The 24813-nt window shown below is 48.2% G+C and overlaps 1 protein-coding gene across 1 annotated transcript; it reads left to right on the forward strand.

Moving 5' to 3' along the window:
* Positions 1-11465: 11465 nt before the first annotated feature.
* On the forward strand, positions 11466-16908 carry LOC137307535 (probable G-protein coupled receptor 139). Its single transcript, XM_067976863.1, has 2 exons — positions 11466-11712; positions 16010-16908. Exons 1-2 carry the CDS (start codon positions 11466-11468, stop codon positions 16906-16908), a joined length of 1146 nt encoding a protein of 381 aa, XP_067832964.1.
* Positions 16909-24813: the final 7905 nt, after the last annotated feature.

A 24813-nucleotide genomic window follows, 5' to 3' on the forward strand; every position in this document is an offset into this window, starting at 1 on the left:
CCTGGGGAGAGCCGTGAGTAGTAAAGTCCACACTCTCCCCCCACCCCCTGGGGAGAGCAGTGAGTAGTAAAGTCCACACTCTCCCCCCACCCCCTGGGGAGAGCAGTGAGTAGTAAAGTCCACACTCTCCCCCCACCCCCTGGGGAGAGCAGTGAGTAGTAAAGTCCACACTCTCCCCCCACCCCCTGGGGAGAGCAGTGAGTAGTGAAGTCCACACTCTCCCCCCACCCCCTGGGGAGAGCTGTGAGTAGTAAAGTCCACACTCTCCCCCCACCCCCTGGGGAGAGCAGTGAGTAGTAAAGTCCACACTCTGCCCCCACCCCCTGGGGAGAGCAGTGTGTATTAAAGTCAATTTATCCTCTTCCCAATAATTCCGATGAGACACGCTCCGTTGGGAAAGTGGGAAGGAGTGGAACAGAAACAATGACAGTATGAAGACGGTTAAACATCGAATTTCTGAAGAAAGACCACTTTGATATTTATACCCTAAGGTCATCATTTACTGATATATTTTGTGCTGGACAGAAAATTAAGGGGCTTGAGAATCTAAAGTGGAAATCTGGTTCCAATTCATGCCGTCTTCTGGCCCATAACTGATGTCAATTCTCAGGTACAACAGTTTTACTGATCCCAGAAAATACTTTGTTCAGCCTCCTTCTCCAAAATAGTTAATAAACAAATGGCTCTTTCCAAGACTTTTTAAAAATTTGTTCTCAGGATGTGGGAGATTTGGGATATTCATTACCCATCTCTAAGTGCCTGAAGATGGTGGTCGGCAGCCTTCTTGAACTGCAGCAGTCTTTGTGGTGATGTTCCTGGGATTGTTTCTCAATTGCTGGGCAACATCAGAGAGCATTAAGGGTCACCAGATAGTTTAGACCAGTCGTGAGTCGGCCTGATCATGCAGGGTTGGTCGGAGGTTCCTTTCCCTGAAAGACATGAGTGAACCATTTGGGTTTTTACAACCATTTAGCAGCTATCATGCTCATTTTTTTCCAGCTTGCCCACAAATTAGGAAATCAAATTTTTCCTGACTTGTCTTGGTGAAATTTGAACTCATGGGGGGTTAACTCGATAACCCCCGAATCCTGGTGCGGAGGTCGCGGTGCGCGATTAACCCGTGCCCGGTCTTTGCGATGCAGACAGCACATGAGATTGGTGCTGTCTGGTGGTTTACCTGATTCCTGTGAGCAGCCAGGCCGAGCTGCATTGTTTAATGGCTTCTCACCAGCAGGGGGGGTCCCAGATATTGCGTGAGTGGCTCACACCTCTTAAAGGCAGCCTGCACCTCCTATTTGCAAAATATAAGATGTGGGTCCACATGGAATCTGAACAGAGATCAGACATCTCACACACAAAACACAGATGCAGCTCCCGTCCTTACGTCGACAAATTCTTGAGTTATGTTAAAATATTGAATAAAAGTTGTGCACTGCTAAATCCCACATCCTCCAATCTGCACGCCACACCTCACCAATCTGCCAATCTGAGTTGGTATCAGGTCTGTGAGACTGTGCGCACCAAGACTCTCTGCTGATGCACTACAGACCTTAGTGCAAGAGGTGGACAGAAGGAGGGACATCTTATATCCACAGGGGGGCAAGAAGCCCTCCAGACATGTGCTCCCGAGGCAGTGGGAGGCAGCAGGGGATGAAGTCAATGCCAGGCGTGTCATGAACATGGATACAGTGCAGGAAGAAGTTCGATGCTTTGACATGAGTGGTCAATGTGAGTGAGGTCAACTGTCAAGTGGCATCTCCCACCAACTGCACCACGCACTCCACCCCCATCACCCACATACCAACAAACTCTTTCAATCAGTACTCAACTCTTCAATCAGATGCTTCCTCTTACCCTCACACATTACCATTACTGCAAGCCACCCACCCACAACTCACAGGTCACACACACTGTCAACTATTCAATCACGACAGGCAGAGCACCCAAACCTCTTGCAGGACACTCACCGACACACGGGAGGAGAGTCTGAGAGTCCAAGGCAAGTCATGGCAGCAGAGCTCGCACCTGTGATACGCTCCTCCTGCACTATGTGGGAAGTCATGGACACTACCAGTGTTCCTGGCGACCATGTGTGCAGGAAGTGTGTCCAGCTGCAGCTATTGGCTAACTGTATTTCGGAGCTGGAGCTGCGGGTGGATTCACTGTGGAGCATCCGCGATGCTGAGACTATCGTGGATAGCACGTTCAGTGAGGTGGTCACACCGCAGGTAAAGATTACGCAGGCAGAAAGGAAATGGGTGACCGCCAGGCAGAGTAAAAGGACTAGGCAGATAAAGCAGGAGTCCCCTGGGACCATCTCCCTCTCAAACAGATATTCTGCTTTGAATGCTGTTGGGGGAGATGGCTTATCAGGGGAAAGCAGCAAGAGCCAGGTTCGGGGCAGCACAGGTGGCTCTGCTGCACAGGAGGGGAGGAAGAAGAGCGGCAGGGCAATAGTGATAGGGGATTCAATTGTAAGGGGAACAGATAGGCGTTTCTGCGGCCATAAATGTGACTCCAGGATGGTATGTTGCCTCCCTGGTGCTCGGGTCAAGGATGTCACGGAGCGGCTGCAGGGCATTCTGGAGGGGGAGGGTGAACAGCCAGTAGTCGTGGTCCATATTTGTACCAACGACATTGGTTAAAAAAAAGGGATGAGGTCCTGCAAGTTGAATTTAAGGAGTTAGGAGATAAATTCAAAAACAAAGGTAGTGATCTCAGGATTACTACCGGTGCCACGTGCTAGTGAATATAGGAACAGGAGAATAGACAGGATGAATGAGTGGCTGCAGGGATGGTGTAGGAGGGAGGGATTTAGATTCCTGGGACATTGGGACTGGTTCTGGGGAAAGTGGGACCTGTACAAGCGGGACGGGTTACACCCGAGCAGGACCGGGACCAATGTCCTCACGGGGTTGTTTGCTCATGCTGTTGGGGAAGGTTTAAACTAGAGTAGCAGGGGGATGGGAACCTGAGCGGTGAGTCAGAAGGGAGTAAAGTTGAGAGCAGCAAGAGAGGGGAAGACCCAGGGGAAATTTACAATTCAAATAGTACAAACAGTTGTTCAAGAACAAGTGAGAGGGAAAAGCGTAGAGCAGCGGAAAGAAAGTGTACTTTAGGCACGACAGATAAAGTAAAAACTAGAAGGCATAAGGCGATTAACTCAGCATCAAAGCTGAAGGTCAGGCTAGGGTGTGTGGCCCAACTAAGAGTTCTATATACAAATGCACGGAGTAGAAGGAATAAATTAAATGAACTGCAGGTTCAAATTCAAATTGGAGGGTATGACATGATAGCTATTACTGAGACATGGCTGCAGGATGGTCAGGATTGGGAACTAATTATACCAGGTTATAAGGTCTACAGGAGAGATAGGGAAACTGGAAGAGGGGGAGGAGTAGCCTTAATGATTAGAGATGAAATCACTTCAATGATAAAGGGGGATATAACGAGAGGTAAGCAGCCAACAGAGACCTTATGGGTTGAATTGAGAAATAGGAAAGGATCGAAGACTATAGTGGGAATTGTGTATAGGAGCCCTGGCAGCAGATCTGAAGTGCGAGATTGTATAAATGCAGAGATTAGACAAGCGTGTAAGAAAGGCATAGTGGTCTTAATGGGGGACTTTAACCTTCACATAGATTGGGAAAAGCAGCCTAGCAACTGTCAGAAAGGTAGCAAATTTCTTGAGCGTGTCCGGGATAGTTTTCGATAGCACGATGTGCGAGAGGCAACAAGGGGGCAAGCCATACTAGATTTAGTAATGAGTAATGAACCAGATTTAGTTAACGGCTTAACTATGCGTGAACATCTATCCAATAGTGATCATAACATGATCAAGTTCAATGTTGTGTTTGAAAGGGAAAAAAGTGAATCAGCTGCTAAGATTCTAGACTTGGGCAAGGTCGACTTCAATTGGATGAAACAGAGACTGTCCACAGTAAACTGGGCAAATCTGTTAATGGGTAAAACGACTGATGATCAGTGGGAAATGTTTAAAGAAACATTTAACGTGATACAGAATCGGTTTAAGAAAGGAGAGAGAGGGAAACTGGGGAATTATAGACCAGTTGGCCTAACATCTGTTGTGGGGAAAATGCTGGAGTCTATAATTAAGGATAGGGTGACTAAACACCGAGAATTTTCAGTTAATCAGAGAGTGCCAGCATGGATTTGTGAAAGGTAGGTCATACCTGACAAACCTGATTGAATTTTTTGAAGAAGTGACTAAAGTAGTGGACAGGGGAATGTCAATGGATGTTATTTATATGGACTTCCAGAAGGCATTTGATAAGGTCCCACATAAGAGACTGTTAGCTAAGATAGAAGCCCATGGAATCGAGGGAAAAGTACAGACTTAGTTAGGATATTGGCTGAGCGAAAGGCGACAGAGAGTAGGGATAATGGGTAAGTATTCACATTGGCAGGATGTGACTAGTGGAGTCCCGCAGGGATCTGTCTTGGGGCCTCAATTATTCACAATATTTATTAACGACTTAGATGAAGGCATAGAAGGTCTCATATCTAAGTTTGCCGATGACACAAAGATTGGTGGCATTGTAAGCAGTGTAGATGAAAACATAAAATTACAAAGGGATATTGATAGATTAGGTGAATGGGCAAAATTGTAGCAAATGGAATTCAATGTAGACAAAAGTGAGGTCATCCACTTTGGATCAAAAAAGGATAGAACATGGTACTTTCGAAATGGCAAAAAGTTAAAAACTGTGGATGCCCAAAGGGACTTAGGGGTTCAGGCACATAGATCATTGAAGTGTCATGAACAAGTCCAGAAAATAATCAAGAAGGCTAATGGAATGCTGGCCTTTATATCTGGAAGACTAGAGTACAAGGGGGCAGGAATTATGCTGCAGCTAGACAAAACCCTGGTTAGACCGCACCTGGAGTACTGTGAGCAGTTCTGGGCACCGCACCTTCGGAAGGACATATTGGCCTTGGAGGGAGTGCAGCGTAGGTTTACTAGAATGATACCCGGACTTCAAGGGTTAAGTTACGAGGAGAGATTACACAAATTGGGGTTGTATTCTCTGGAGTTTAGAAGGTTAAGGGGTGATCTGATCGAAGTTGATAAGATATTAAGGGGAATGGATAGGGTGGATAGAGAGAAACTATTTCCGCTGGTTGGGGATTCTAGGAGTCGGGGGCACAATCTAAAAATTAGAGCCAGACCTTTCAGGAGCGAGATTAGAAAACATTTCTGCACACAAAGGGTGGTAGAAGTTTGGAACTCTCCTCCACAAACGGCAATTGATACTAGCTCAATTGCAAAATTTAAATGTGAGATAGATAGCTTTCTGGCAACCAAACGTATTAAGGGATATGGGCCAAAGGCAGGTATATGGAGCGATATCACAGATCAGCCATGATCTTATCAAATGGCGGAGCAGGCACGAGGGGCTGAATGGCCTTCTCCTGTTCCTATGTTCCTATGAGATGTTAGTAACGGCTGGTTAACCTGCTTGCTTAGAACATGTTGTGATCGCGGGTTTGATTCCTTTATGGGCTGGTGAGAAGTGAACTTTGTGTCGGGTATTTTTTAACTTTTAAAATGCAAGCTTTGCAAACAAATCCAAACACCAAGTCACGGGGACAGTTTTTTGAATAACATCCTTTGCATCTTTACGCTTGTGGTGGAGAAACAGATCTTTCTTTTTATTTGTCTTTCTCCGCTTTGCAGATAAACGATGAACTCGCGGCCTGTCCCCATTAATGGTCATCAGCAGTAACAGACAGATAGAACGTGTCTGACCGCCTCGAGATGTGGAAAAGGCATCAGTTCAGGACAAATGCATCAAATCAAATGGTCACCCGGCACTGAGAGAGACAAAAACAAGAGATAAAGACAGAAGGTAACTGAGAAATAAAAGCTCAATGAAGACGATAGAAATATTTTCCAACCTTGACGCGTGTCTTTTACATCCCCAATCCTTCAGTGGCAGGAATAGATTTTCACTGTAAATAAATGCAAGAATCGACCCAAAGAAGCAGAAGAGCACGGGTGGCAGTGAAATCATCTCCTGAGTATTAAAATATTCCACATAGGAAAGAAAGAGGGAGATGAGATTTATGTTTCTATTTATCCGGCATGTTCAAATTCCATCACCTCTCAATGCCCAGCACCTTTCATTCTCTCTCTCCCTGCTCCCCATGTCAGGATGGGTTTCAGGAATTCGCTGTGATTGCTTCGAGCACCTAATTCACTTGGCAGCTGGGGAAGCAGAGGAAGCAGGAGGGAAGAAAGAATCAGAAACAGGAGAAGCCACGTGACCGGATTACAGGTCAAAATAGGACAAAAAGTGTTGACAGGGCAAAATTAAAGGCACTTTATCTGAAAGCACGCAGCATTCGCAACAAGGTAAATGTATTGACAGCACCAATAGTAGTAAATGGGTTTGATCTAATTGCCATTACGGAGACGTGGCTGCAGGGTGACCAAGGCTGGGAACTGATTATTCAAAAATATTCGACATTTAGGAAGGACAGGCAAAAAGGAAAAAGGAGGTGGGGTAGCGCAGTTAATAATGGATGAGATCAGTACAATAGTGAGAAAGGATCTTGGCTCAGAACGTTGAGATATAGAATCAGTTTGGGTGGAGCTAAGAAACAGCAAGGGGCAGAAAACATTGGTGGGAGTTGTTTCTCGGCCAGCAAACTGTAGTGGTAATGTCGGGCACGGTATAAAGCAGGAAATTAGAAGTGCATATAACAAGAGTAATGCAGAAATCGTGGGGGTCTTTAGTCTACAATATAGATTGGGCAAACCAAATTAGCAGTAATACTGTGGAGGACGAATTCCTGCAATGTATACGAGATCGTTTTCCAGATCAGTATGTTGAGGAACCAACTAGGGTACAGATCTGGTATTGTGCAATGAGAAAGGGTTAATTTATAATCCTGTAAGGGAACCCTTAGGAAAGAGTAACCACAATATGATGGAATTCTTCATTAAGTTTGAAAGTGATGCAGTTATATCTGAAACTAGGATCTTTAATTTAAACAACGGAAACTACGAAGGTGTGAGGCGCAAGTTTTCTGTGGTTGATTGGGGAACTACATTAAAAGGTATGATGGGAGACGGTCAATGGTTCGCATTTAAAGAATTAATACATAATTTGCAACAAATATATATTCCTTTACTGCACAAAAACCCAAGAGTTAAAGTGGTCCAACCGTGGCTAACAAGAGAAATTAAAGATCGTATTAAATCAAAGGAAGAGGGATATAAATTTGCCAGAAAATGCAGTAAGCCTGTGGATTAGAGCAGAATAGAATTCAGCAAAGCAAAACCAAGAAATTGATAAAGAAAGGGAAAATAGAATATGAGAGTAAACTGGCGAGAAACATAAAAACGGACTGTAAAAGCTTCTATTGGGATGTAAAAAGGAAAAAATAACTGGCAAAGGCAAATGTGGGTCCCTTATAGACAGAGACGGGATAATTTATAATGGGGAATAAGGAAGTGACAGAGAAATTAACAAACACTTTGTGTCTGTCTTCACGGAAGAAGACACAAAAAAACCTCCCAGAAATAGTAGAGAACCAAGGGTCTGGGAGAATGAGGAACTGAAAGAAATTAGTATCTGTAAAAAAAATAGTACTCGAGGAATGAATGGGACTGAAAGTCAATAAATCCCAAGGACCTGATGATCTATATCACATGGTTTTGAGAGGTGGCTATGGAGATAGTGGACGCATTGGTTGTCATCTTCCAAAATTCAAGAAATTATAGAACTGTTCCTGCAGATTGGAGGGTAGCAAATGTAACCCCACTATTTAAGAAAAGAGAAAGAGAGCGAACGGGGACCACAGACCTGTTAACCTGACATCAGTAGTAGGAAAAATGCTCGAATCTATTATAAAGGATGTGATAACAGGAAACTCAGAAAATAATAATAGGATTTGGCAGAGTCAACATGGATTTATGAAAGGAAAATCATATTTGACAAACCTATTGGAGTTCTTTGAGGATGTAACTAGTAAAATAGATAAGGGGGGACCAGTGGATGTGGTGTATTTGGATTCTCAGAAGGCTTCAGATCAGGTCCCACACAGGAGGTTAGTGAACAAAGTTAGAGCACATGGAATTGGGGATAATATACTGGCATGGATTGAGAATTGATCAACAGCCAGAAACCAGAGAGTAGGAATAAACGGGTCTTTGTCAGGTTGGCAGACTGTGACCAGTGGGGTACTGCAGGGATTGGTGCTTGGGCTCCAGCTATTCACAATTATATCAATGACTTGGATCAGGGAACCAAATGTAATATTTCCAAGTTTGCTGATGACACAAAACTAAGTCGGGATGTGAATTGTGTGGAGGATGCAAAGAGGCTTCAAAGGGATATAGACAGGTTTAGTAAGTGGGGAAGAACAAGGCAGATGGAATATAATGTGGAATAATGTGAAGTTATCCACTTTGGTCGAAAAACAGAAACACAAAGTATTTTTTAAATGGTGAGAGATTGTGAAATGATGATGCTCAAAGTGACCTGGGTGTCCTTGTACATGAGTCACTGAAAGCTAACATGAAGGTGCAGCAAGCAATTAGGAAGGCAAATAGCATGTTGGCCTTTAATACAAGAAGATTTGAGTACAGGAGTAAAGATGCCTTATTGTATTTAAATAGGGCCTTGTTGAGATCGCACCTGGAGTATTGTGTACAGTTTTGGTCTCCTTACCTCAGAAAGGATATACTTGCCCTCGAAGGAGTGCAACAAAGGTTCACCAGACTGATTCCTGAGATGGCAGGATTGTCGTATGAGGAGAGATTGAGTAGACCAGGCCTGTATTCTCTAGAGTTTAGAAGAATGAGAGGTGATCTCTTTGAAACTTAAAAAATTCTTAAAGGTCTTGACAGGTCAGATGCAGGGAGGATGCTTCCTCTGGCTGGGGAGTCTCGAACCAGGGGTCACGGTTTCAGAATAAAGGGTAGGCCATTTAGTTCTGAGATGAGGAGAGATTTCTTCATTCAGAGGGTGGTGAATCTTTGGAATTCTCTACCCTAGAGGGCTGTGGAGGCTCAGTCATTGAGTACATTCAAAACAGAGATCGATAGATTTCTAGATATTAAAGGCATCAAGGGATATGGGGATAGTGCATGAACATGGTGTTGAGGTAGAAGTTCAGTCCTGATCTTGTTGAATGGTGGAGCAGGCTCGAGGGGCTGGATGACCTTCTCCAGCTTCTAATTCTTAGGTTCCTGTGTGAAACGAGCAGAACCTTGTATGTGGGCAATTGCTTCACATGATCCAGGGCGACCCTGCGTCACCTCGCAGCTTTCCCGGGAGATGCATCGATTTGGGCCGTGCGTGCGTGTGTTTTGGAAATGAAAACAGAGACATCAGCAGCTTGTGTCGAATTTGACCTCACTTTCCATTTCACGCGCAGGCCTACCCGCACTCGGTGCTCTCACTGCCTCAACAAGTCATTCTTGTCTCACAGAAAATGCCACTTTGTGCCAGCAGCTTGTCTGGACTGGACTGCACTGAGCTGGGACACTGAGGACAGTCAAATACTGAAATCAGTTCTTTGGACAGAAGTTCTCGATACCTGAATTATTGTTTCATTCATTGGAACATAAGAGCAGGGGTTGGGAATTCAGCCCCTCGAGCCTGGAGGTTAACATATCCTTCCTGTGGCGCGGTGCCCAGAACTGAATGCAGTATTTCAGATGGAGTCTCTCCACTGGTCTGTACAGCTGGAACATAATTTCCACCCCATTGTAGTCCAATCCCCTTGAGATAAAGGAGGAGAGTGAGAGTGCAAGGGAGAGAGAGCAAGAGAGGGGGAAAGGGAGAGAGAGAGACGGCACCCTGTATTGGACAAACTCTCACTGCGGAGATTTCTCAAGAACTGATTTGAGCTCCAACTGAGCTTTCCAAACACTCCTTCTACTTTGGCAGGAGTTCCTTAGCAGCTTGTGGGTACTGTGATAGACTGTACCTTTTAACGGGCTCTATGCCGCAATGGATAGCCCATTGGATTTCTAATATAATGTTTAAAAAATCATTGAAAGGTTGTAACCTCTCGTCCTAAAGTAGTTGGATTTTCGTGGTTCTGGCGTTGGGAAGTGAAATTTTGAAGTAAAACAGCAACAGGGTCAATCATATCTTTAGAGGAAACGAAACTGCCCCTTACACTTCCTCTGAGACAAGTGAGGCGGTGGAGCAGAGGGGGGAGTGAGGAGCACAGGATCAGCTGAGGCGGAGGAGCAGAGGGGGGAGTGAGGAGCACAGGATCAGCTGAGGCGGAGGAGCAGAGGGGGGAGTGAGGAGCACAGGATCAGCTGAGGCGGAGGAGCAGAGGGGGGAGTGAGGAGCACAGGATCAGCTGAGGCGGTGGAGCAGAGGGGGGAGTGAGGAGCACAGGATCAAGGACAGCCAGCATGGATTTGTTAAAGGCAATTCATGCGTGGAAAATTTATCTGAGTTTTTTAAAGAAGTGATCGATTGAATCGATAAAAAGGATTGCAGCAAATGTCATAAATATGGATTTTCAGGAGGTGTTCAGCGGAGGGACGGAGGGAAGGAGGGACGGAGGAGCGGAGGGGCGGAGGGACGGAGGGGCGGAGGGGCGGAGGGACGGAGGGGCGGAGGGACGGAGGGGCGGAGGGACGGAGGAGCGGAGGGACGGAGGGACGGAGGGGCGGAGGAGCGGAGGGAGGAGGGGCGGAGGAGCGGAGGGACGGAGGGACGGAGGGGCGGAGGGACGGAGGGTCGGAGGGGCAGAGGGGCGGAGGGACGGAGGGACGGAGGGACGGAGGAGCGGGGGACGGAGTGACGGAGGAGCGGAGGGACGGAGGAGCGGAGGAGCGGAGGGGCGGAGGGACGGAGGGGCGGAGGGACGGAGGAGCGGGGGACGGAGTGACGGAGGGACGGAGGAGCGGAGGAGCGGAGGGACGGAGGGGCGGAGGGACGGAGGAGCGGAGGGACGGAGGGACGGAGGAGCGGAGGGATGGAGGAGCGGAGGGACGGAGGAGAGGAGGGACGGAGGAGCGGAGCGGAGGAGCGGAGGAGCGGAGGGACGGAGGAGCGGAGGGACGGAGGGACGGAGGAGCGGAGGGACGGAGGAGGGGAGGAGCGGAGGGACGGAGGAGCGGAGGAGCGGAGGGACGGAGGGACGGAGGGACGGAGGAGCGGAGGGACGGAGGAGCGGAGGGACGGAGGAGCGGAGTGTCAGTGGGAGCATCACCCCCGGCACTAACAGGGATCAGCGGCTCCACAGAGAGGGAAAGAATAGATCGGAATCTGAGAACAATAGATTGGAAAGTTACAACAATGGGTCGGAATCTGAGAACAATAGATTGGAATGTTACAACAATGGGTCGGAATCTGAGAACAATAGATTGGAATGTTACAACAATGGGTCGGAATCTGAGAACAATAGATTGGAATGTTACAACAATGGGTCGGAATCTGAGAACAATAGATTGGAATGTTACGACAATGGGTCGGAATCTGAGAACAATAGATTGGAATGTTACAACAATGGGTCGGAATCTGAGAACAATAGATTGGAATGTTACAACAATGGATCGGAATCTGAGAACAATAGATTGGAACAGTCCATTCTGGATGTTTCAATATCTTTATGCACATTATGATTCGCTATCATTAGACGATCGGATATATTTTGCCCTTGCCTGTATACAAGTGATTTACTATCCCCTCCTCGCTGTTGTTGGTATCACTGGTAAGCCTCTATATCCAGCTATTAATTCTATAAACCATGTTTCAGTGTATTACTGTTCTTATCATTCCCTTCCCACACTCGCTGATCTTGGTGTCTCTGGTAAGTCTCTATATCTATCTATTAATTCTATAAACCATGTCTCACTCTATTACCGTTCTCTCATTTACGGTCACAGACTCACTGCCGTCAGTGTCGGTGCTAAGTCTCCACATCCAGCTGTTTATTCCCCACCACCTCCCTCGGCCCATCCACCGTCTCTCATTTGTCACACTTCTTGTCCAATATCCAAGAATGGATGAGCACCGATTTCCTCCAAATAAATATTGGGACAACTGAAGCCATTATTTTCGGTCCCCGCTACAAACTCCATTCCCCAGCCACCCACTCCACTCCTCTCCCTGGCCACTCTCTGAGGGTGAACCAGCCCGTTTCGATTTGACCCTGAGATGAGCTACCGATCACATATCCGCTCTATCACGGAGACCGCTTACTTCGCACTCCGTCAGCCTCCGCTCCTGCCTCAACTCATTGCTGCTGAAACCCTCACCCATGCCTTTGTTACCTCTAGACTTGATTATTCAAATACTCTCCTGGTGGGTCTCCCATCTTCCACCCTCCATAAACTTGAGCTCATCCAAAACTCTGTTGCCCGTAACTGAACTCACCCCTTGTCCCGTTCTCCCATCACCCCAGTGCTCCCTGACTTCCTTTGGCTCCCGTTTTGGTCACGCCTCGATTTTAAAATTCTCATCCTTGTTTTCAAATCCCTCCATGGCCTCGCCCCTCCCGATCTCTGCAACCTCCTCCAGCCCTACAACCCTCCGAGATCTTTCCACTTATCAAATTATTGCCTCTTGCTCATCCCCGATTTTAATCGCTCCACCATTGGTGGCCATGCCTTCAGCTGCCTACGTCCCAAGCTCTGGAATTCTCTCCCGAGACATTTTCAGCTCTCCACCTCTCTCCTTCTTTAAGATTCTTCTTAAAAACCTACCTCTTTGACCGAACTTTTGGTCATCTGTCCTAATAACTCCTTTTGTGGCTCTGTCATGAATTTTGTTTGATAATCGCTCCTTTGAAGCATCATGGGACTTTTTACTACGTTAAGAGCACGATATAATTGCAAGTTGTTGATGTTAATTCTGCAAACCGTGTTTCACTGTATTACCGTTCTTATTCCCTGTCCAACACTCGCTGCTGTTGGTGTCTCCGGGAAGGCTGTATGTCATGTTTCACTGTATTACCGTTCTTGTCATTCTCTTTCCCACACTCACTGATGTCGGTATTCCTGGTAAGTCTCTACATCCAGCTATTAATTATATAAATCATGTTTCACAGGGGATCCAGAGAATGTACTAATATTTACAGTGGGATCCAGAGACGGTACTAATATTTGCAGGGTATATAGTGACAGCAGTAAAATTTACAGAAAACCAGAGATGGTACTAATCAAGGCAGGGGATGCACAGTCTGAATCAATAGTCAGAGTGGATCAAGAGAAGGTGCTCATATATCCAGGGGAACCAGAAGTGGTTCCAATATTTCCATGAATCCAGAGACGGTACATAAGAACATAAGAACTTACGAAATAGGAGCAGGAGAAGGCCAATCGACCTGTCGAGCCTGCTCCACCATTCAACAAGATCATGGCTGATCTTCTATCTCAACACCATTTTCCTGCACTATCCCTATATTCCTTGATGCCTTTAATATGTAGAAATCTATCGATCTCTGTTTTGAATGTACTCAATGACTGAACCTCCAAAGAGAATTCCAAAGATTCACCACCTTCCGAGTGAAGAAATTTCCACTCATCTCAGTCTCAAATAGCCCACCCCTTATTCTGAGACTGTGACCCCTTGTTCTAGACTCCCCAGCCAGGGGAAACATCCTCCTTGCATCCACCCTGTCGAGCCCTTTAAGAATTTTTGCCTGTTTCAATGAGATCATCTCTCATTCTTCCAAACTCTAGAAAATGCAGGCCGAGTCGACTCAATCCCTCCTCATACCACAATCCCTCCATCACACGAATCAGTCTGGTGAACCTTCGTTGCACTCCCTCGATGGCAAGTATATCCTTGGAGATCAAAATTGTACACAACACTCCTGTTGCAGTCTCAATTAATTGCAGTAAGATATCTTTACTCCTGTACTCACATCCTCTTGTAATAAAGGTCAATATACCATTTGCCTCCCTAATTGCTTGCTGCACCTGCATGTGAGCTTTCAGTGACTCATGTACAAGGACACCCAGGTCCCTTTGAACATCAACATCTCCCAATCTCTCACCATTTTAAAATATTCTGCATTTCTGTTTTCTCTGTCTTTCCTACCAAAGTGGATAACATCACATTTTTCCACATTATATTCCATCTGCCATGTTCCTTCATACTCACTTCACCTGTCTGTATCCCCTTGAAGCCCCATTGCATCCTCCTCACAACTCACATTCCCACCGAGTTATGTGTGTCATCAGCAAACTTGGAAATATCATATTTGGTCCCCTCATCCAAATCTTTGATACAGATTGTGAATCGGTGGGGCCCAAACATCGATCCCTGCGGCACCCCACCAGTCACAGTCTGCCAAATCGAAAAATACCCGTTTATTCCTACTCTCTGTTTCTGTCTGTTCACCAATTCTCAATCCATTCCAGTATATTATCCCCAATTCCATGTGCTCTATCTTTTTTTTTTATTCGTTCATGAGATGTGGGCGCGCTGGCAAGGTCGGCATTTATTGCCCATCCCTAATTGCCCTTGAGAAGGTGGTGGTGAGCCGCCTTCTTGAACCGCTGCAGTCCGTGTGGTGAAGGTTCTCCCACAGTGCTGTTAGGAAGGGAGTTCCAGGATTTTGACCCAGCGACGATGAAGGAACGGCGATATATTTCCAAGTCGGGATGGTGTGTGACTTGGAGGGGAACATGCAGGTGGTGTTGTTCCCATGTGCCTGCTGCCCTTGTCCTTCTAGGTGGTAGAGGTCGCGGGTTTGGGAGGTGCTGTCGAAGAAGCATTGGCGAGTTGCTGCAGTGCATCCTGTGGATGGTACACACTGCAGCCTCAGTGCGCCGGTGGTGAAGGGAGTGAATGTTTACCAATCAAGCGGGCTGCTTTGTGCTGGATGGTGTCGAGCTTCTTGAGTGTTGTTGGAGCTGCACTCATCCAGGCAAGTGGAGAGTATTCCATCACACTCCTGACTTGTGCCTTGTAGATGGTGGAAAGGCTTTGGGGAGTCAGGAGTTGAGTCACTCGCCGCAGAATACCCAGCCTCTGACCTGCTCTTGTCGCCACAGTATTTATATGGCTGGTCCAGTTAAGTTTCTGGTCAATGGTGACCCCCTGGATGTTGATGGTGGGGGATTCTGCAACTGTAATGCCGTTGAATGTCAAGGGGAGGTGATTAGACTCTCTCTTGTTGGGGATGGTCATTGCCTGACACTTGTCCAGCGCGAATGTTACTTGCCACTTATCAGCCCAATCCTGGATGTTGTCCAGGTCTTGCTGCATGCAGGCACGTACTGCTTCATTATCTGAGGGGTTGTGAATGGAACTGAACACTGTGCAATCATCAGTGAATACCCTCATTTCTGACCTGATGATGGAGGGAAGGGCATTGAGGTTCAACAACCTCCTGTTTGGGACCTTATCGAAAGCCTTCTGAAAATCCAAATGCACCACATCCACTGGTTCGTCCTTATCGATTCTACTTGTTTCATCCTCAAAGATCTCCAATAGGTTTGCAAACATGATTTCCCTTTCAAAAATCCATGTTGACTCTGCCAAATCCTGTTCATATTTTCTCAGTGTCCTGTTATCACATCCTTTATAATAGAGTCTCGCACTTTCCCTGCTACTGATGTCAGGCTAACAGGTCTGCAGTTCTCTGTTGTCTCTCTCCCTCCTTGCTTAAATAGTGGAGTTACATTTACTACCCTCCAAGCTGCAGGAACCGTTCCAGAATCTATAGAATTTTGGAAGATGATTCAGAGACGGCAATAACATTTGCAGTGGGATCCGGAGACGGTAGTAATAATTACAGGGGTTCCACAGATTTTATTAAAATTTACAGGAGATCCACAAACAGTACTAATATTACAGAGGATCCAGAGACGTTACTAATATTTCCACGGGATCCAGAGACGGTATTAATATTTACAGTGGATCCGGAGGCAGTGCGAATATTTATCGGAGATCCAGAAATGGTAATAATATTTACTGGAGATCCAGAGACGGTACAAATATTTACAGGCAGTTCCAGCCTGATGTACAATTGCCCTGTTTATTTCCCTTCCTGACAGTTAACTTATTGACGATAGTTATCCTATCTCGGGGAAAGTGCGGTCTCTCCAAATGTGTCACTCGTTACCTGGTGGCGATGGCAGCGGCGGATCTACTGGTCGTTATCTTCGATCTGATGCTCAGGCAGATTCCCATTGTCTATCAGGGACAGTTTCGTTTCATGAGGTCCATCCCCGTGTGTAATATCCACGCCGTCCTGCTTTTCGCAGCCACAGACTGTTCCGTCTGGTTCACCGTCACTTTCACCTTCGATCGATTTGTGGCCATTTGTTGCCAGAATCTGAAAACTAAATATTGCACCGAGAGAACGGCGGCTGTGGTTCTGGGAACAGTGAGTGTGCTGGGCTGTTTGAAGAATATGTTCTGGTACTTTATGTTCATGGGCCAGTATAATTTTTACAACGAACCTTGGTTTTGTGCTATACCTTTCATGGGTTTGTTTTCACCTCTGTGGGCAGTCATCGAACTCCTTCATTATATCCTCACCCCGGGGATCCCATTTGTTCTGATTCTGCTGCTCAATGTTTTCACTGTCAGATACATTTTAGTGGCCAGCAGAGCCCGCAGGAGACTCCGGGGTCACAGCAGTGGGGAGAGTCCCAGAGACCCAGAGAAGGAGAGCCGAAGGAAATCCATCATTTTACTGTTTGTTATATCAGGGAACTTTATACTGTTCTGGGCGCTGTTTCCAGTGTATTCTATATGGTTCAGGATGTTGATGTTGGGGTTTTATTCTGTAATTCTACCCAGGTTTCTACTGGAACTGGGATTCATGCTCCAGCTCATGAGTTGCTGCACAAACACTTGTATTTATGCCGTGACACAGACGAAATTCAGAGAGCAGTTGAAGAATGTGGTGAAATATCCCTTTACTGTAATTATAAAATTCATTAAATAATGAGAAGATCTGAAGACTTTCTCAGATCAGAGACCGTTCTGCGTCATACGGTGTCTGATTCTCTCTCCACCAGGCCACGGTGCTGCAAACACTGTGTATTCTCCAATCACTGAAACCTTCATAACCTGAGGGAATTTATCATTTACAGCATTTGTAAAAGTTTACATCTCAAGAAATTACAAGTTGTAAAATAACATATCGCAACTAATTACACCGAATGTTTCATCGTATTGGAGAATTGAAAAGGTAACAAGACAAATATTATTTAATATTAGTATCATCTCGGCATTCCCTGTAAGATAGCAGTGAGTAATAAAGTCCACACTCTCTTCCCCTACACCCCTGGGGAGAGCAGTGAGCAGAAAAGTCCACACTCTCTCCCCCTGCACCCCTGGGGAGAGCAGTGAGTAATAAAGTCCACACTCTCTCCCCCTACACCCCTGGGGTGCACAGTGAGCAGAAAAGACCACACTCTCTCCCCCTGCACCCCTGGGGAGAGCAGTGAGTAATAAAGTCCACACTCTCTCCCTCCACACCCCTGGGGTGCACAGTGAGGAATAAAGTCCACACTCTCTCCCCCTGCACCCCTGGGGAGAGCAGTGAGTAATAAAGTCCACACTCTCTCCCCCCACACACCCCTGGGGAGAGCAGTGAGTAATAAAGTCCACACTCTCTCCCCCTACACCCCTGGGGAGAGCAGTGAGTAATAAAGTCCACACTCTCTCCCCCCACACACCCTTGGGGAGAGCAGTGAGTAATAAAGTCCACACTCTCTCCCCCACACACACCCCTGGGGAGAGCAGTGAGTAATAAAGTCCACACTCTCTCCCCCTACACCCCTGGGGAGAGCAGTGAGTAATAAAGTCCACACTCTCTCACCCCACACACCCCTGGGGAGAGCAGTGAGTAATAAAGTCCACACTCTCTCCCCTCACACACCCCTGGGGAGAGCAGTGAGTAATAAAGTCCACACTCTCTCCCCACACACACCCCTGGGGAGAGCAGTGAGTAATAAAGTCCACACTCTCTCCCCCCACACACCCCTGGGGAGAGCAGTGAGTAATAAAGTCCACACTCTCTCCCCCCACACACCCTTGGGGAGAGCAGTGAGTAATAAAGTCCACACTCTCTCCCCCACACACAACCCTGGGGAGAGCAGTGAGTAATAAAGTCCACACTGTCCCCCCACACCCCTGGGGAGAGGAGTGAGTCATAAAGTCCACACTCTCTCCCCCTACACCCCTGGGGAGAGCAGTGAGTAATAAAGTCCACACTCTCTCACCCCACACACCCCTGGGGAGAGCAGTGAGTAATAAAGTCCACACTCTCTCCCCTCACACACCCCTGGGGAGAGCAGTGAGTAATAAAGTCCACACTCTCTCCCCCCACACACCCCTGGGGAGAGCAGTGAGTAATAAAGTCCACACTCTCTCCCCACACACACCCCTGGGGAGAGCAGTGATTAATAAAGTCCACACTCTCTCCCCCCACCCCCCTGGGGAGAGCAGTGAGTAATAAAGTCCACATTCTCTCCCCACACACACCCTTGGGGAGAGCAGTGAGTAATAAAGTCCACACTCTCTCCCCCACACACACCCCTGGGGAGAGCAGTGAGTCATAAAGTCCACACTCTCTCCCCCACACACACCCCTGGGGAGAGCAGTGAGTAATAAAGTCCACACTCTCTCCCCCCACACACCCCTGGGGAGAGCAGTGAGTAATAAAGTCCACACTCTCTCCCCCCACACACCCCTGGGGAGAGCAGTGAGTAATAAAGTCCACACTCTCTCCCCACACACACCCCTGGGGAGGGCAGTGAGTAATAAAGTCCACACTCTCTCCCCACACACACCCCTGGGGAGGGCAGTGAGTAATAAAGTCCACACTCTCTCCCCCCACACACCCCTGGGGAGAGCAGTGAGTAATAAAGTCCACACTCTCTCCCCCACACACACCCCTGGGGAGAGCAGTGAGTAATAAAGTCCACACTCTCTCCCCACACCCCCCTGGGGAGAGCAGTGAGTAATAAAGTCCACACTCTCTCTCCACACACACACACCCCTGGGGAGAGCAGTGAGTAGTAAAGTCCACACTCTCTCCCCCCACACACCCCTGGGGAGAGCAGTGAGTAATAAAGTCCACACTCTCTCCCCACACACCCCTGGGGAGAGCAGTGAGTAATAAAGTCCACACTCTCTCCCCACACACCCCTGGGGAGAGCAGTGAGTAATAAAGTCCACACTCTCTCCCTCACACACCCCTGGGGAGAGCAGTGAGTAATAAAGTCCACACTCTCTCCCTCACACACCCCTGGGGAGAGCAGTGAGTAATAAAGTCCACACTCTCTCCCCCACACACCCCTGGGGAGAGCAGTGAGTAATAAAGTCCACACTCTCTCCCCCCACACACCCCTGGGGAGAGCAGTGAGTAATAAAGACCACACTCTCTCCCCACACACCCCTGGAGAGAGCAGTGAGTAATAAAGTCCACACTCTCTCCCCACACACACCCCTGGGGAGAGCAGTGAGTAATAAAGTCCACACTCTCTCCCCCACACACCCCTGGGGAGAGCAGTGAGTAATAAAGTCCACACTCTCTCCCCACACACACCCCTGGGGAGAGCAGTGAGTAATAAAGTCCACACTCTCTCCCCACACACACCCCTGGGGAGAGCAGTGAGTAATACAGTCCACACTCTCCCCCCACACACCCCTGGGGAGAGCAGTGAGTAATAAAGTCCACACTCTCTCCCTCACACACCCCTGGGGAGAGCAGTGAGTAATAAAGTCCACACTCTCTCCCCCACACACCCCTGGGGAGAACAGTGAGTAATAAAGTCCACACTCTCTCCCCCACACACCCCTGGGGAGAGCAGTGAGTAATAAAGTCCACACTCTCTCCCTCACACACCCCTGGGGAGAGCAGTGAGTAATAAAGTCCACAATCCCCCACACACCCCTGGGGAGAGCAGTGAGTAATAAAGTCCACACTCTCTCCCCTCACACACCCCTGGAGTGAAATACATTGAAGTTATGGAAAGCTGACCCACCAGCGGCGACCTCACAGTGTTCGGGATGAAAAGCATTGGTCAAACTCCTGCCTTATGATATCAAGGACTAAGCAAGCCTGATTTGACTGATCAGCTCCCTGCTCTCACGTTTTGAGTTTATTAACTAATATCATGGGCTCTATTTTACCATCCGCTATCGGGTGCGTTCCTGGCGGGGGGGCTCCGAAAATCGGAGAATCCCGGCGCGGTACCGGAGCCCGCCCCGAACCCGCGCACTTCCGGGTTCCCCGCTGACGCGCCGGCGTGCGCGCGCAGCCCCCGCTGGTGGGAATCCCGCAGGCAATTAAAGCCAGCGGGATGCTACTTGAGAATATTTTTTTAGGTATTTCAGGTCATTAACTGACCTGATTAAGGGACTATGTGGGATTTTAGAACAAATGTTAGTATGCTCTTCTGCACTCCCTGTTGAACGAGGACTGATACCCTGGCTTGTTGGTAATGGTAGAGTGAGGAATATGCCGGCTGTGAATTTACAGATTGTGCTGGAATACAATTCTGCTGCTGCTGATGGCCCACAGCACCTCATGGATGTCCTGTTTTGAGCTGCTGCATCTGTTCTGAATCTATCCCATTTAGCACGGTGGTAGTGACACACAACAAGTTGGATGGTGTCTTCAGTGTGAACATGGGACTTCATCTCCACATGAGCTGTGCAGTGATCACTCCTACCTATACTGTAATGGACAGATGCACATGCGACAGGGAGATTGGTGAGGACGAGGTCAAGTCGGTTTTTCACTTATGTTGGTTCGCTCACCACCTGCTGCAGGCCCAGTCTGGCAGCTATATCCTGAGGGACTCGGCCAGCTCGGTCAGTAGTGGTGCTACCGAGCCACTCTTGGTTATAGACGTTGATGTCCCCCACCCAGAGTACATTCTGTGCCCTTGCTACCCTCAGTGCTTCCTCCAAGTGGTGTTCAACATGGAGGAGGGCTGATTCATCAGCTGAGGGAGGGTGGTAGGTGATAATCAGTATCGGGTTTTCTTGCCCATGTTTGACCTGATGCCATGAGATGCCATGGGTTCCAGAATCAATGTTGAGGTATTCCCAGGGCCACTCCTCACTAACTGTATACCACTGTACCGCCACCTCTGGTGGATTGGTCCCGCAGGAGGGACAGGACATACCCTGTGTCGTTGACTGAAAGATATGGGGCATCATTTTAGCACCCGCTATCGGGTGCGTTCCTGGCGGGGGGGCTTCGAAAATCGGGGAATCCCGGAGCGGGACCGGAGCCCGGCTCCAACCCACCCACTTCCGGGTTCCCCACTGACGCGCTGGTGAAAGTATTTATTTTGCTTGTTCAGGTCATTAACTGACCTGATTAAAGGATTATGTGAGGAGGGGTGGGATTTTATAGAAAACTGGGACTGTTTCCCATACTGGGGGAAACACTCCCAGGTCAAATGGACCTGTTGCAGCTGTCAGCCTGTGGCAGCTGCAAAGGTCCATTTGACAGGTGTTGGGGGAGACCCTCACCCATTGCAGGAGGCCACTCTGTCACTTGGGACAAAGTTTGGCTTCCACCACCCTCCTCCTGACAGTCAAAGTCACCAACTTGCACACTTACCCCGGGGTCCGGAGACATGTACCTACCTTGCGGACCCCCTCAGATGTACATCTTGCGGATGGGGGCCGCCGTAGCTGCAGTCATGACCTCCTCGGAGGGCGAACAGCATCACCAGCCTCACCAGCCTCGCCATCCACGCCATCCACCTCTGACACGCGGAGCTCCACAACAGAGTGCTGTGACACATCCACCTGTACAGCAGGAGGGAGGGCTACCGCAGAGAGAGATGCGTCGCAGAGGGCACTACCCTCGCCACAGGGTCCACAGACCGAGGCTCAGCCTCCTGGACCTCTCTGAGCAGCAGTGCACACGGAGGCTCAGAGTCACTCGACATGTCGTCATGGACATCTGCAGCCTCCTTCATGCCGAGCTGCTCCTGGCTGGCCCGAGCACCATCTTCTTACCTGTCGCTGCCAAAGTCACCACTGCCCTCAACAACTTCTCCTCCGCATCCTTCCAGGGTGCCACCGGGGACATCGCCGACGTTTCTCAGTCGTCTGCACAAAAGAGCCCTGAAAATACACCTACACCCACTCTGCAGTGACACAATGGGTGGCATCAGTTGTGGGTCTTCATAGTGATCCTCAGGAAAGGGCATTATTGCACAAACCAGACAGGATTCGCGAAGACGATGCAGTAGTGGTGCCAATATAATATGTATTGGGAGTTGGTCAGAAAATTCAATGTAAGTAACACCCATGACAAACCCTCAAACACCCTTGTGCATCCCCTTCATGCTCACAACACGTTTGCCTTACGCTGCCTACTGCACACATGTGATGCATGTCCTGTGGCTGCAGCACAGGTAGTGGCAGGTTGAGTGAGGCTGACTGTGAAAGAGATGCACGAGAGGGTGAGTATGAGATAGAGCCATGAGATTGTATGAGGATTGGGGTGAGTGGGAGTGGTGGGATGAGTACTGGCGAGGTGAGGAAGTGCAGGTAAGATGAGGATGAGGTTTGAGTGGGTGTGAGGGGTGATGTGACAGAGTAGTGTTGGCAGTGCAGAAGGAGATGTGGGGTGGGGGCGGTGATGTGGCAGACGGAGTGTAGGGGAAGGACTACGTGTACTCACTTTGGCTGACCTACTGAGGTCATTGGAGCGCCTCCTGCACTGTATGCAGGTTTGTGATATGTTGGTGGTGCTGGTGACCTCCTCTGCCACCTCGAGACAGGCCTTCTTGGTGGCAGAGGCAGGCCGCTTCCTCCCGCCCACCGGGGGGAAGATCTCTGTCCTCCCCCTCCTCCTCACCCCATCTATTGATACCTGGAGTGAGGCATCATTAAACTGGGAGCAGCCTTCCCCCTGGGCTGCTCCATGCTGTAATTTTTCCTATTTGTTGCAGCATCTGTCAGTAGAGGACTGCCCCTTTAAATAGGGCTCCTCCAGCTGACAGACCTTACTGCGCATGCGCAGTCCGCCCGATGCGCAGATCAGCAGTGGGGAACCCGGAAGACAGAGTAAGTGGCTCCAACTGGGCTGCGATCGCGCGGGTGGCTGACTAATTTCACCGGGCGCGTTACCCACGCGCCCAATCGCCCCCCCGCCGCGAACCCACAGCCCTGCTAACATCGAGCCCATGATTCTGTGAGTATGGCTATGTCAGGCTATTGCTTGACTAGTCTGTGGGACAGCTCTCCCAATTTTGGCACAAGTCCCCAGATGTTGGTGAGGAGGAATTTGCAGAGTCGGCTGGGCTTGGTTTGCCTTTGTTGTGTCCGGTGCCTTGTGGTCTGTCCGGTTATATTCTTGTTGTGACTTTCTTCAGCGAGATTGTCCAACTGAATGGCTTGATCGTCTATTTCAGAGAGTGATTAAGAATGAACCACATTGCTGTGGGTCTGTGGTCACAGAGAGGCCAGGCCGGCATGTTTCATTCCCTAAAAGATATTCGTGAACCAGATTGTTTTTTACAACAATCACATGTCCACCATTATTGATATTTTTTTCTTTAATTTCAGATTTTATTTAATTAATTGAATATTAAATTCCCCAGCTGCTGTGATAGGATTTGAACTCATGACTCTGGATTATTAGTCCAGTAACATAGCCACTATGCTACCGTACCCATACTGTGGGCAGTGTGAAATACACTGAAGTTTTTATAAACACTGGAATATGACACGGTGTGAAGTACACTGAAGTTATCATAAACACAGAGAGCTGACACACCAGGGGAGGCCTCACAGTTATGGACACGGAGTCAAATACACTGAATTGCTTATAAACTCAGAAAGCTGACACACCAGGGGAGGCCTCACAGTGTTAGCCACGGAGAGAAATACATTCAGGTGTTTATTAAAACAGAAAACTGACACACCAGGGGAGGCCTCACATTGTTGCACAAGGAGTGAAATATATCGAGGTGTTTATAAACACAGAAAATTGACAGACCAGGGGAGACCTCACATTGTTTGACACGGAGTAAAATACAATTAAGTGTTGATAAACACAGAAAGCTGACAGACCAGGGGAGATCTCACATTGTTAGAAACGGAGAAAAATACAATTAAGTGTTGATAAACACAGTAAGCTGACAGACCAGGGGAGATCTCACAGTGTTAAAACAAAGAAACATAGAAAATAGGAGCAGGAGTAGGCCATTCGGCCCTTCGAGCCCGTTCCACCATTCAATATGATCATGGCTGATCCTCTATCTCAATATCTTATTCCCGCTATCTCCCCATACCCCTTGATGCCTCTCTGTCTAGAAATCTATCCATCTCCTTCTTAAATATATTCAGTGGCTTGTCCTCCACAGCCTCCTGAGGTAGAGAATTCCACAGGTTCACCACCCTCTCAGTGAAGGAATTTCTCCCCATCTCAGTCCTAAATGTCCTTCCCCGTATCCTGAGACTGTGACCCCTCGTTCTGGACCCCCCAGCCAGGGGAAACATCCTCCCTGCATCCAGTCTGTCCGGCCCTGTCAGAATTTTGTACGTTTCAATAAAATCCCCTCTCATTCGTCTAAACTCGAGAGAATACAGGCCTAATCGACCTAATCTCACCTCATACGACAGTCCTGCCATCCCAGCAATCGGTCTGGTGAACCTTCGCTGCACTCCCTCTCTGGCAAGTATATCCTTTCTTAGGTAAGGAGACCAAAACTGCACACAATACTCCAGGTGTGGTCTCACCAAGGCCCTGTATAACTGCAGTAAGACATCCTTGCTCCTGTACTCAAATCCTCTTGCAATGAGGGCCAGCATACCATTTGCCTTCCTAACTGCTTGCTGCACCTACATGTTTGCTTTCAGTGACTGG

This window comes from Heptranchias perlo, chromosome 3 (assembly GCF_035084215.1).
Source record: "Heptranchias perlo isolate sHepPer1 chromosome 3, sHepPer1.hap1, whole genome shotgun sequence".
Taxonomy (NCBI): Eukaryota; Metazoa; Chordata; class Chondrichthyes; order Hexanchiformes; family Hexanchidae; genus Heptranchias; species Heptranchias perlo.

Bases quoted from the DNA above. Each gene is read 5' to 3' on its own strand.
- LOC137307535 (XM_067976863.1), top strand. From the start codon at position 11,466: ATGGGTCGGAATCTGAGAACAATAGATTGGAATGTTACAACAATGGGT. The intron at 11,713-16,009 runs GTAAGCCTCTAT...CCTTCCTGACAG, and splicing joins CGCTGTTGTTGGTATCACTG to TTAACTTATTGACGATAGTT.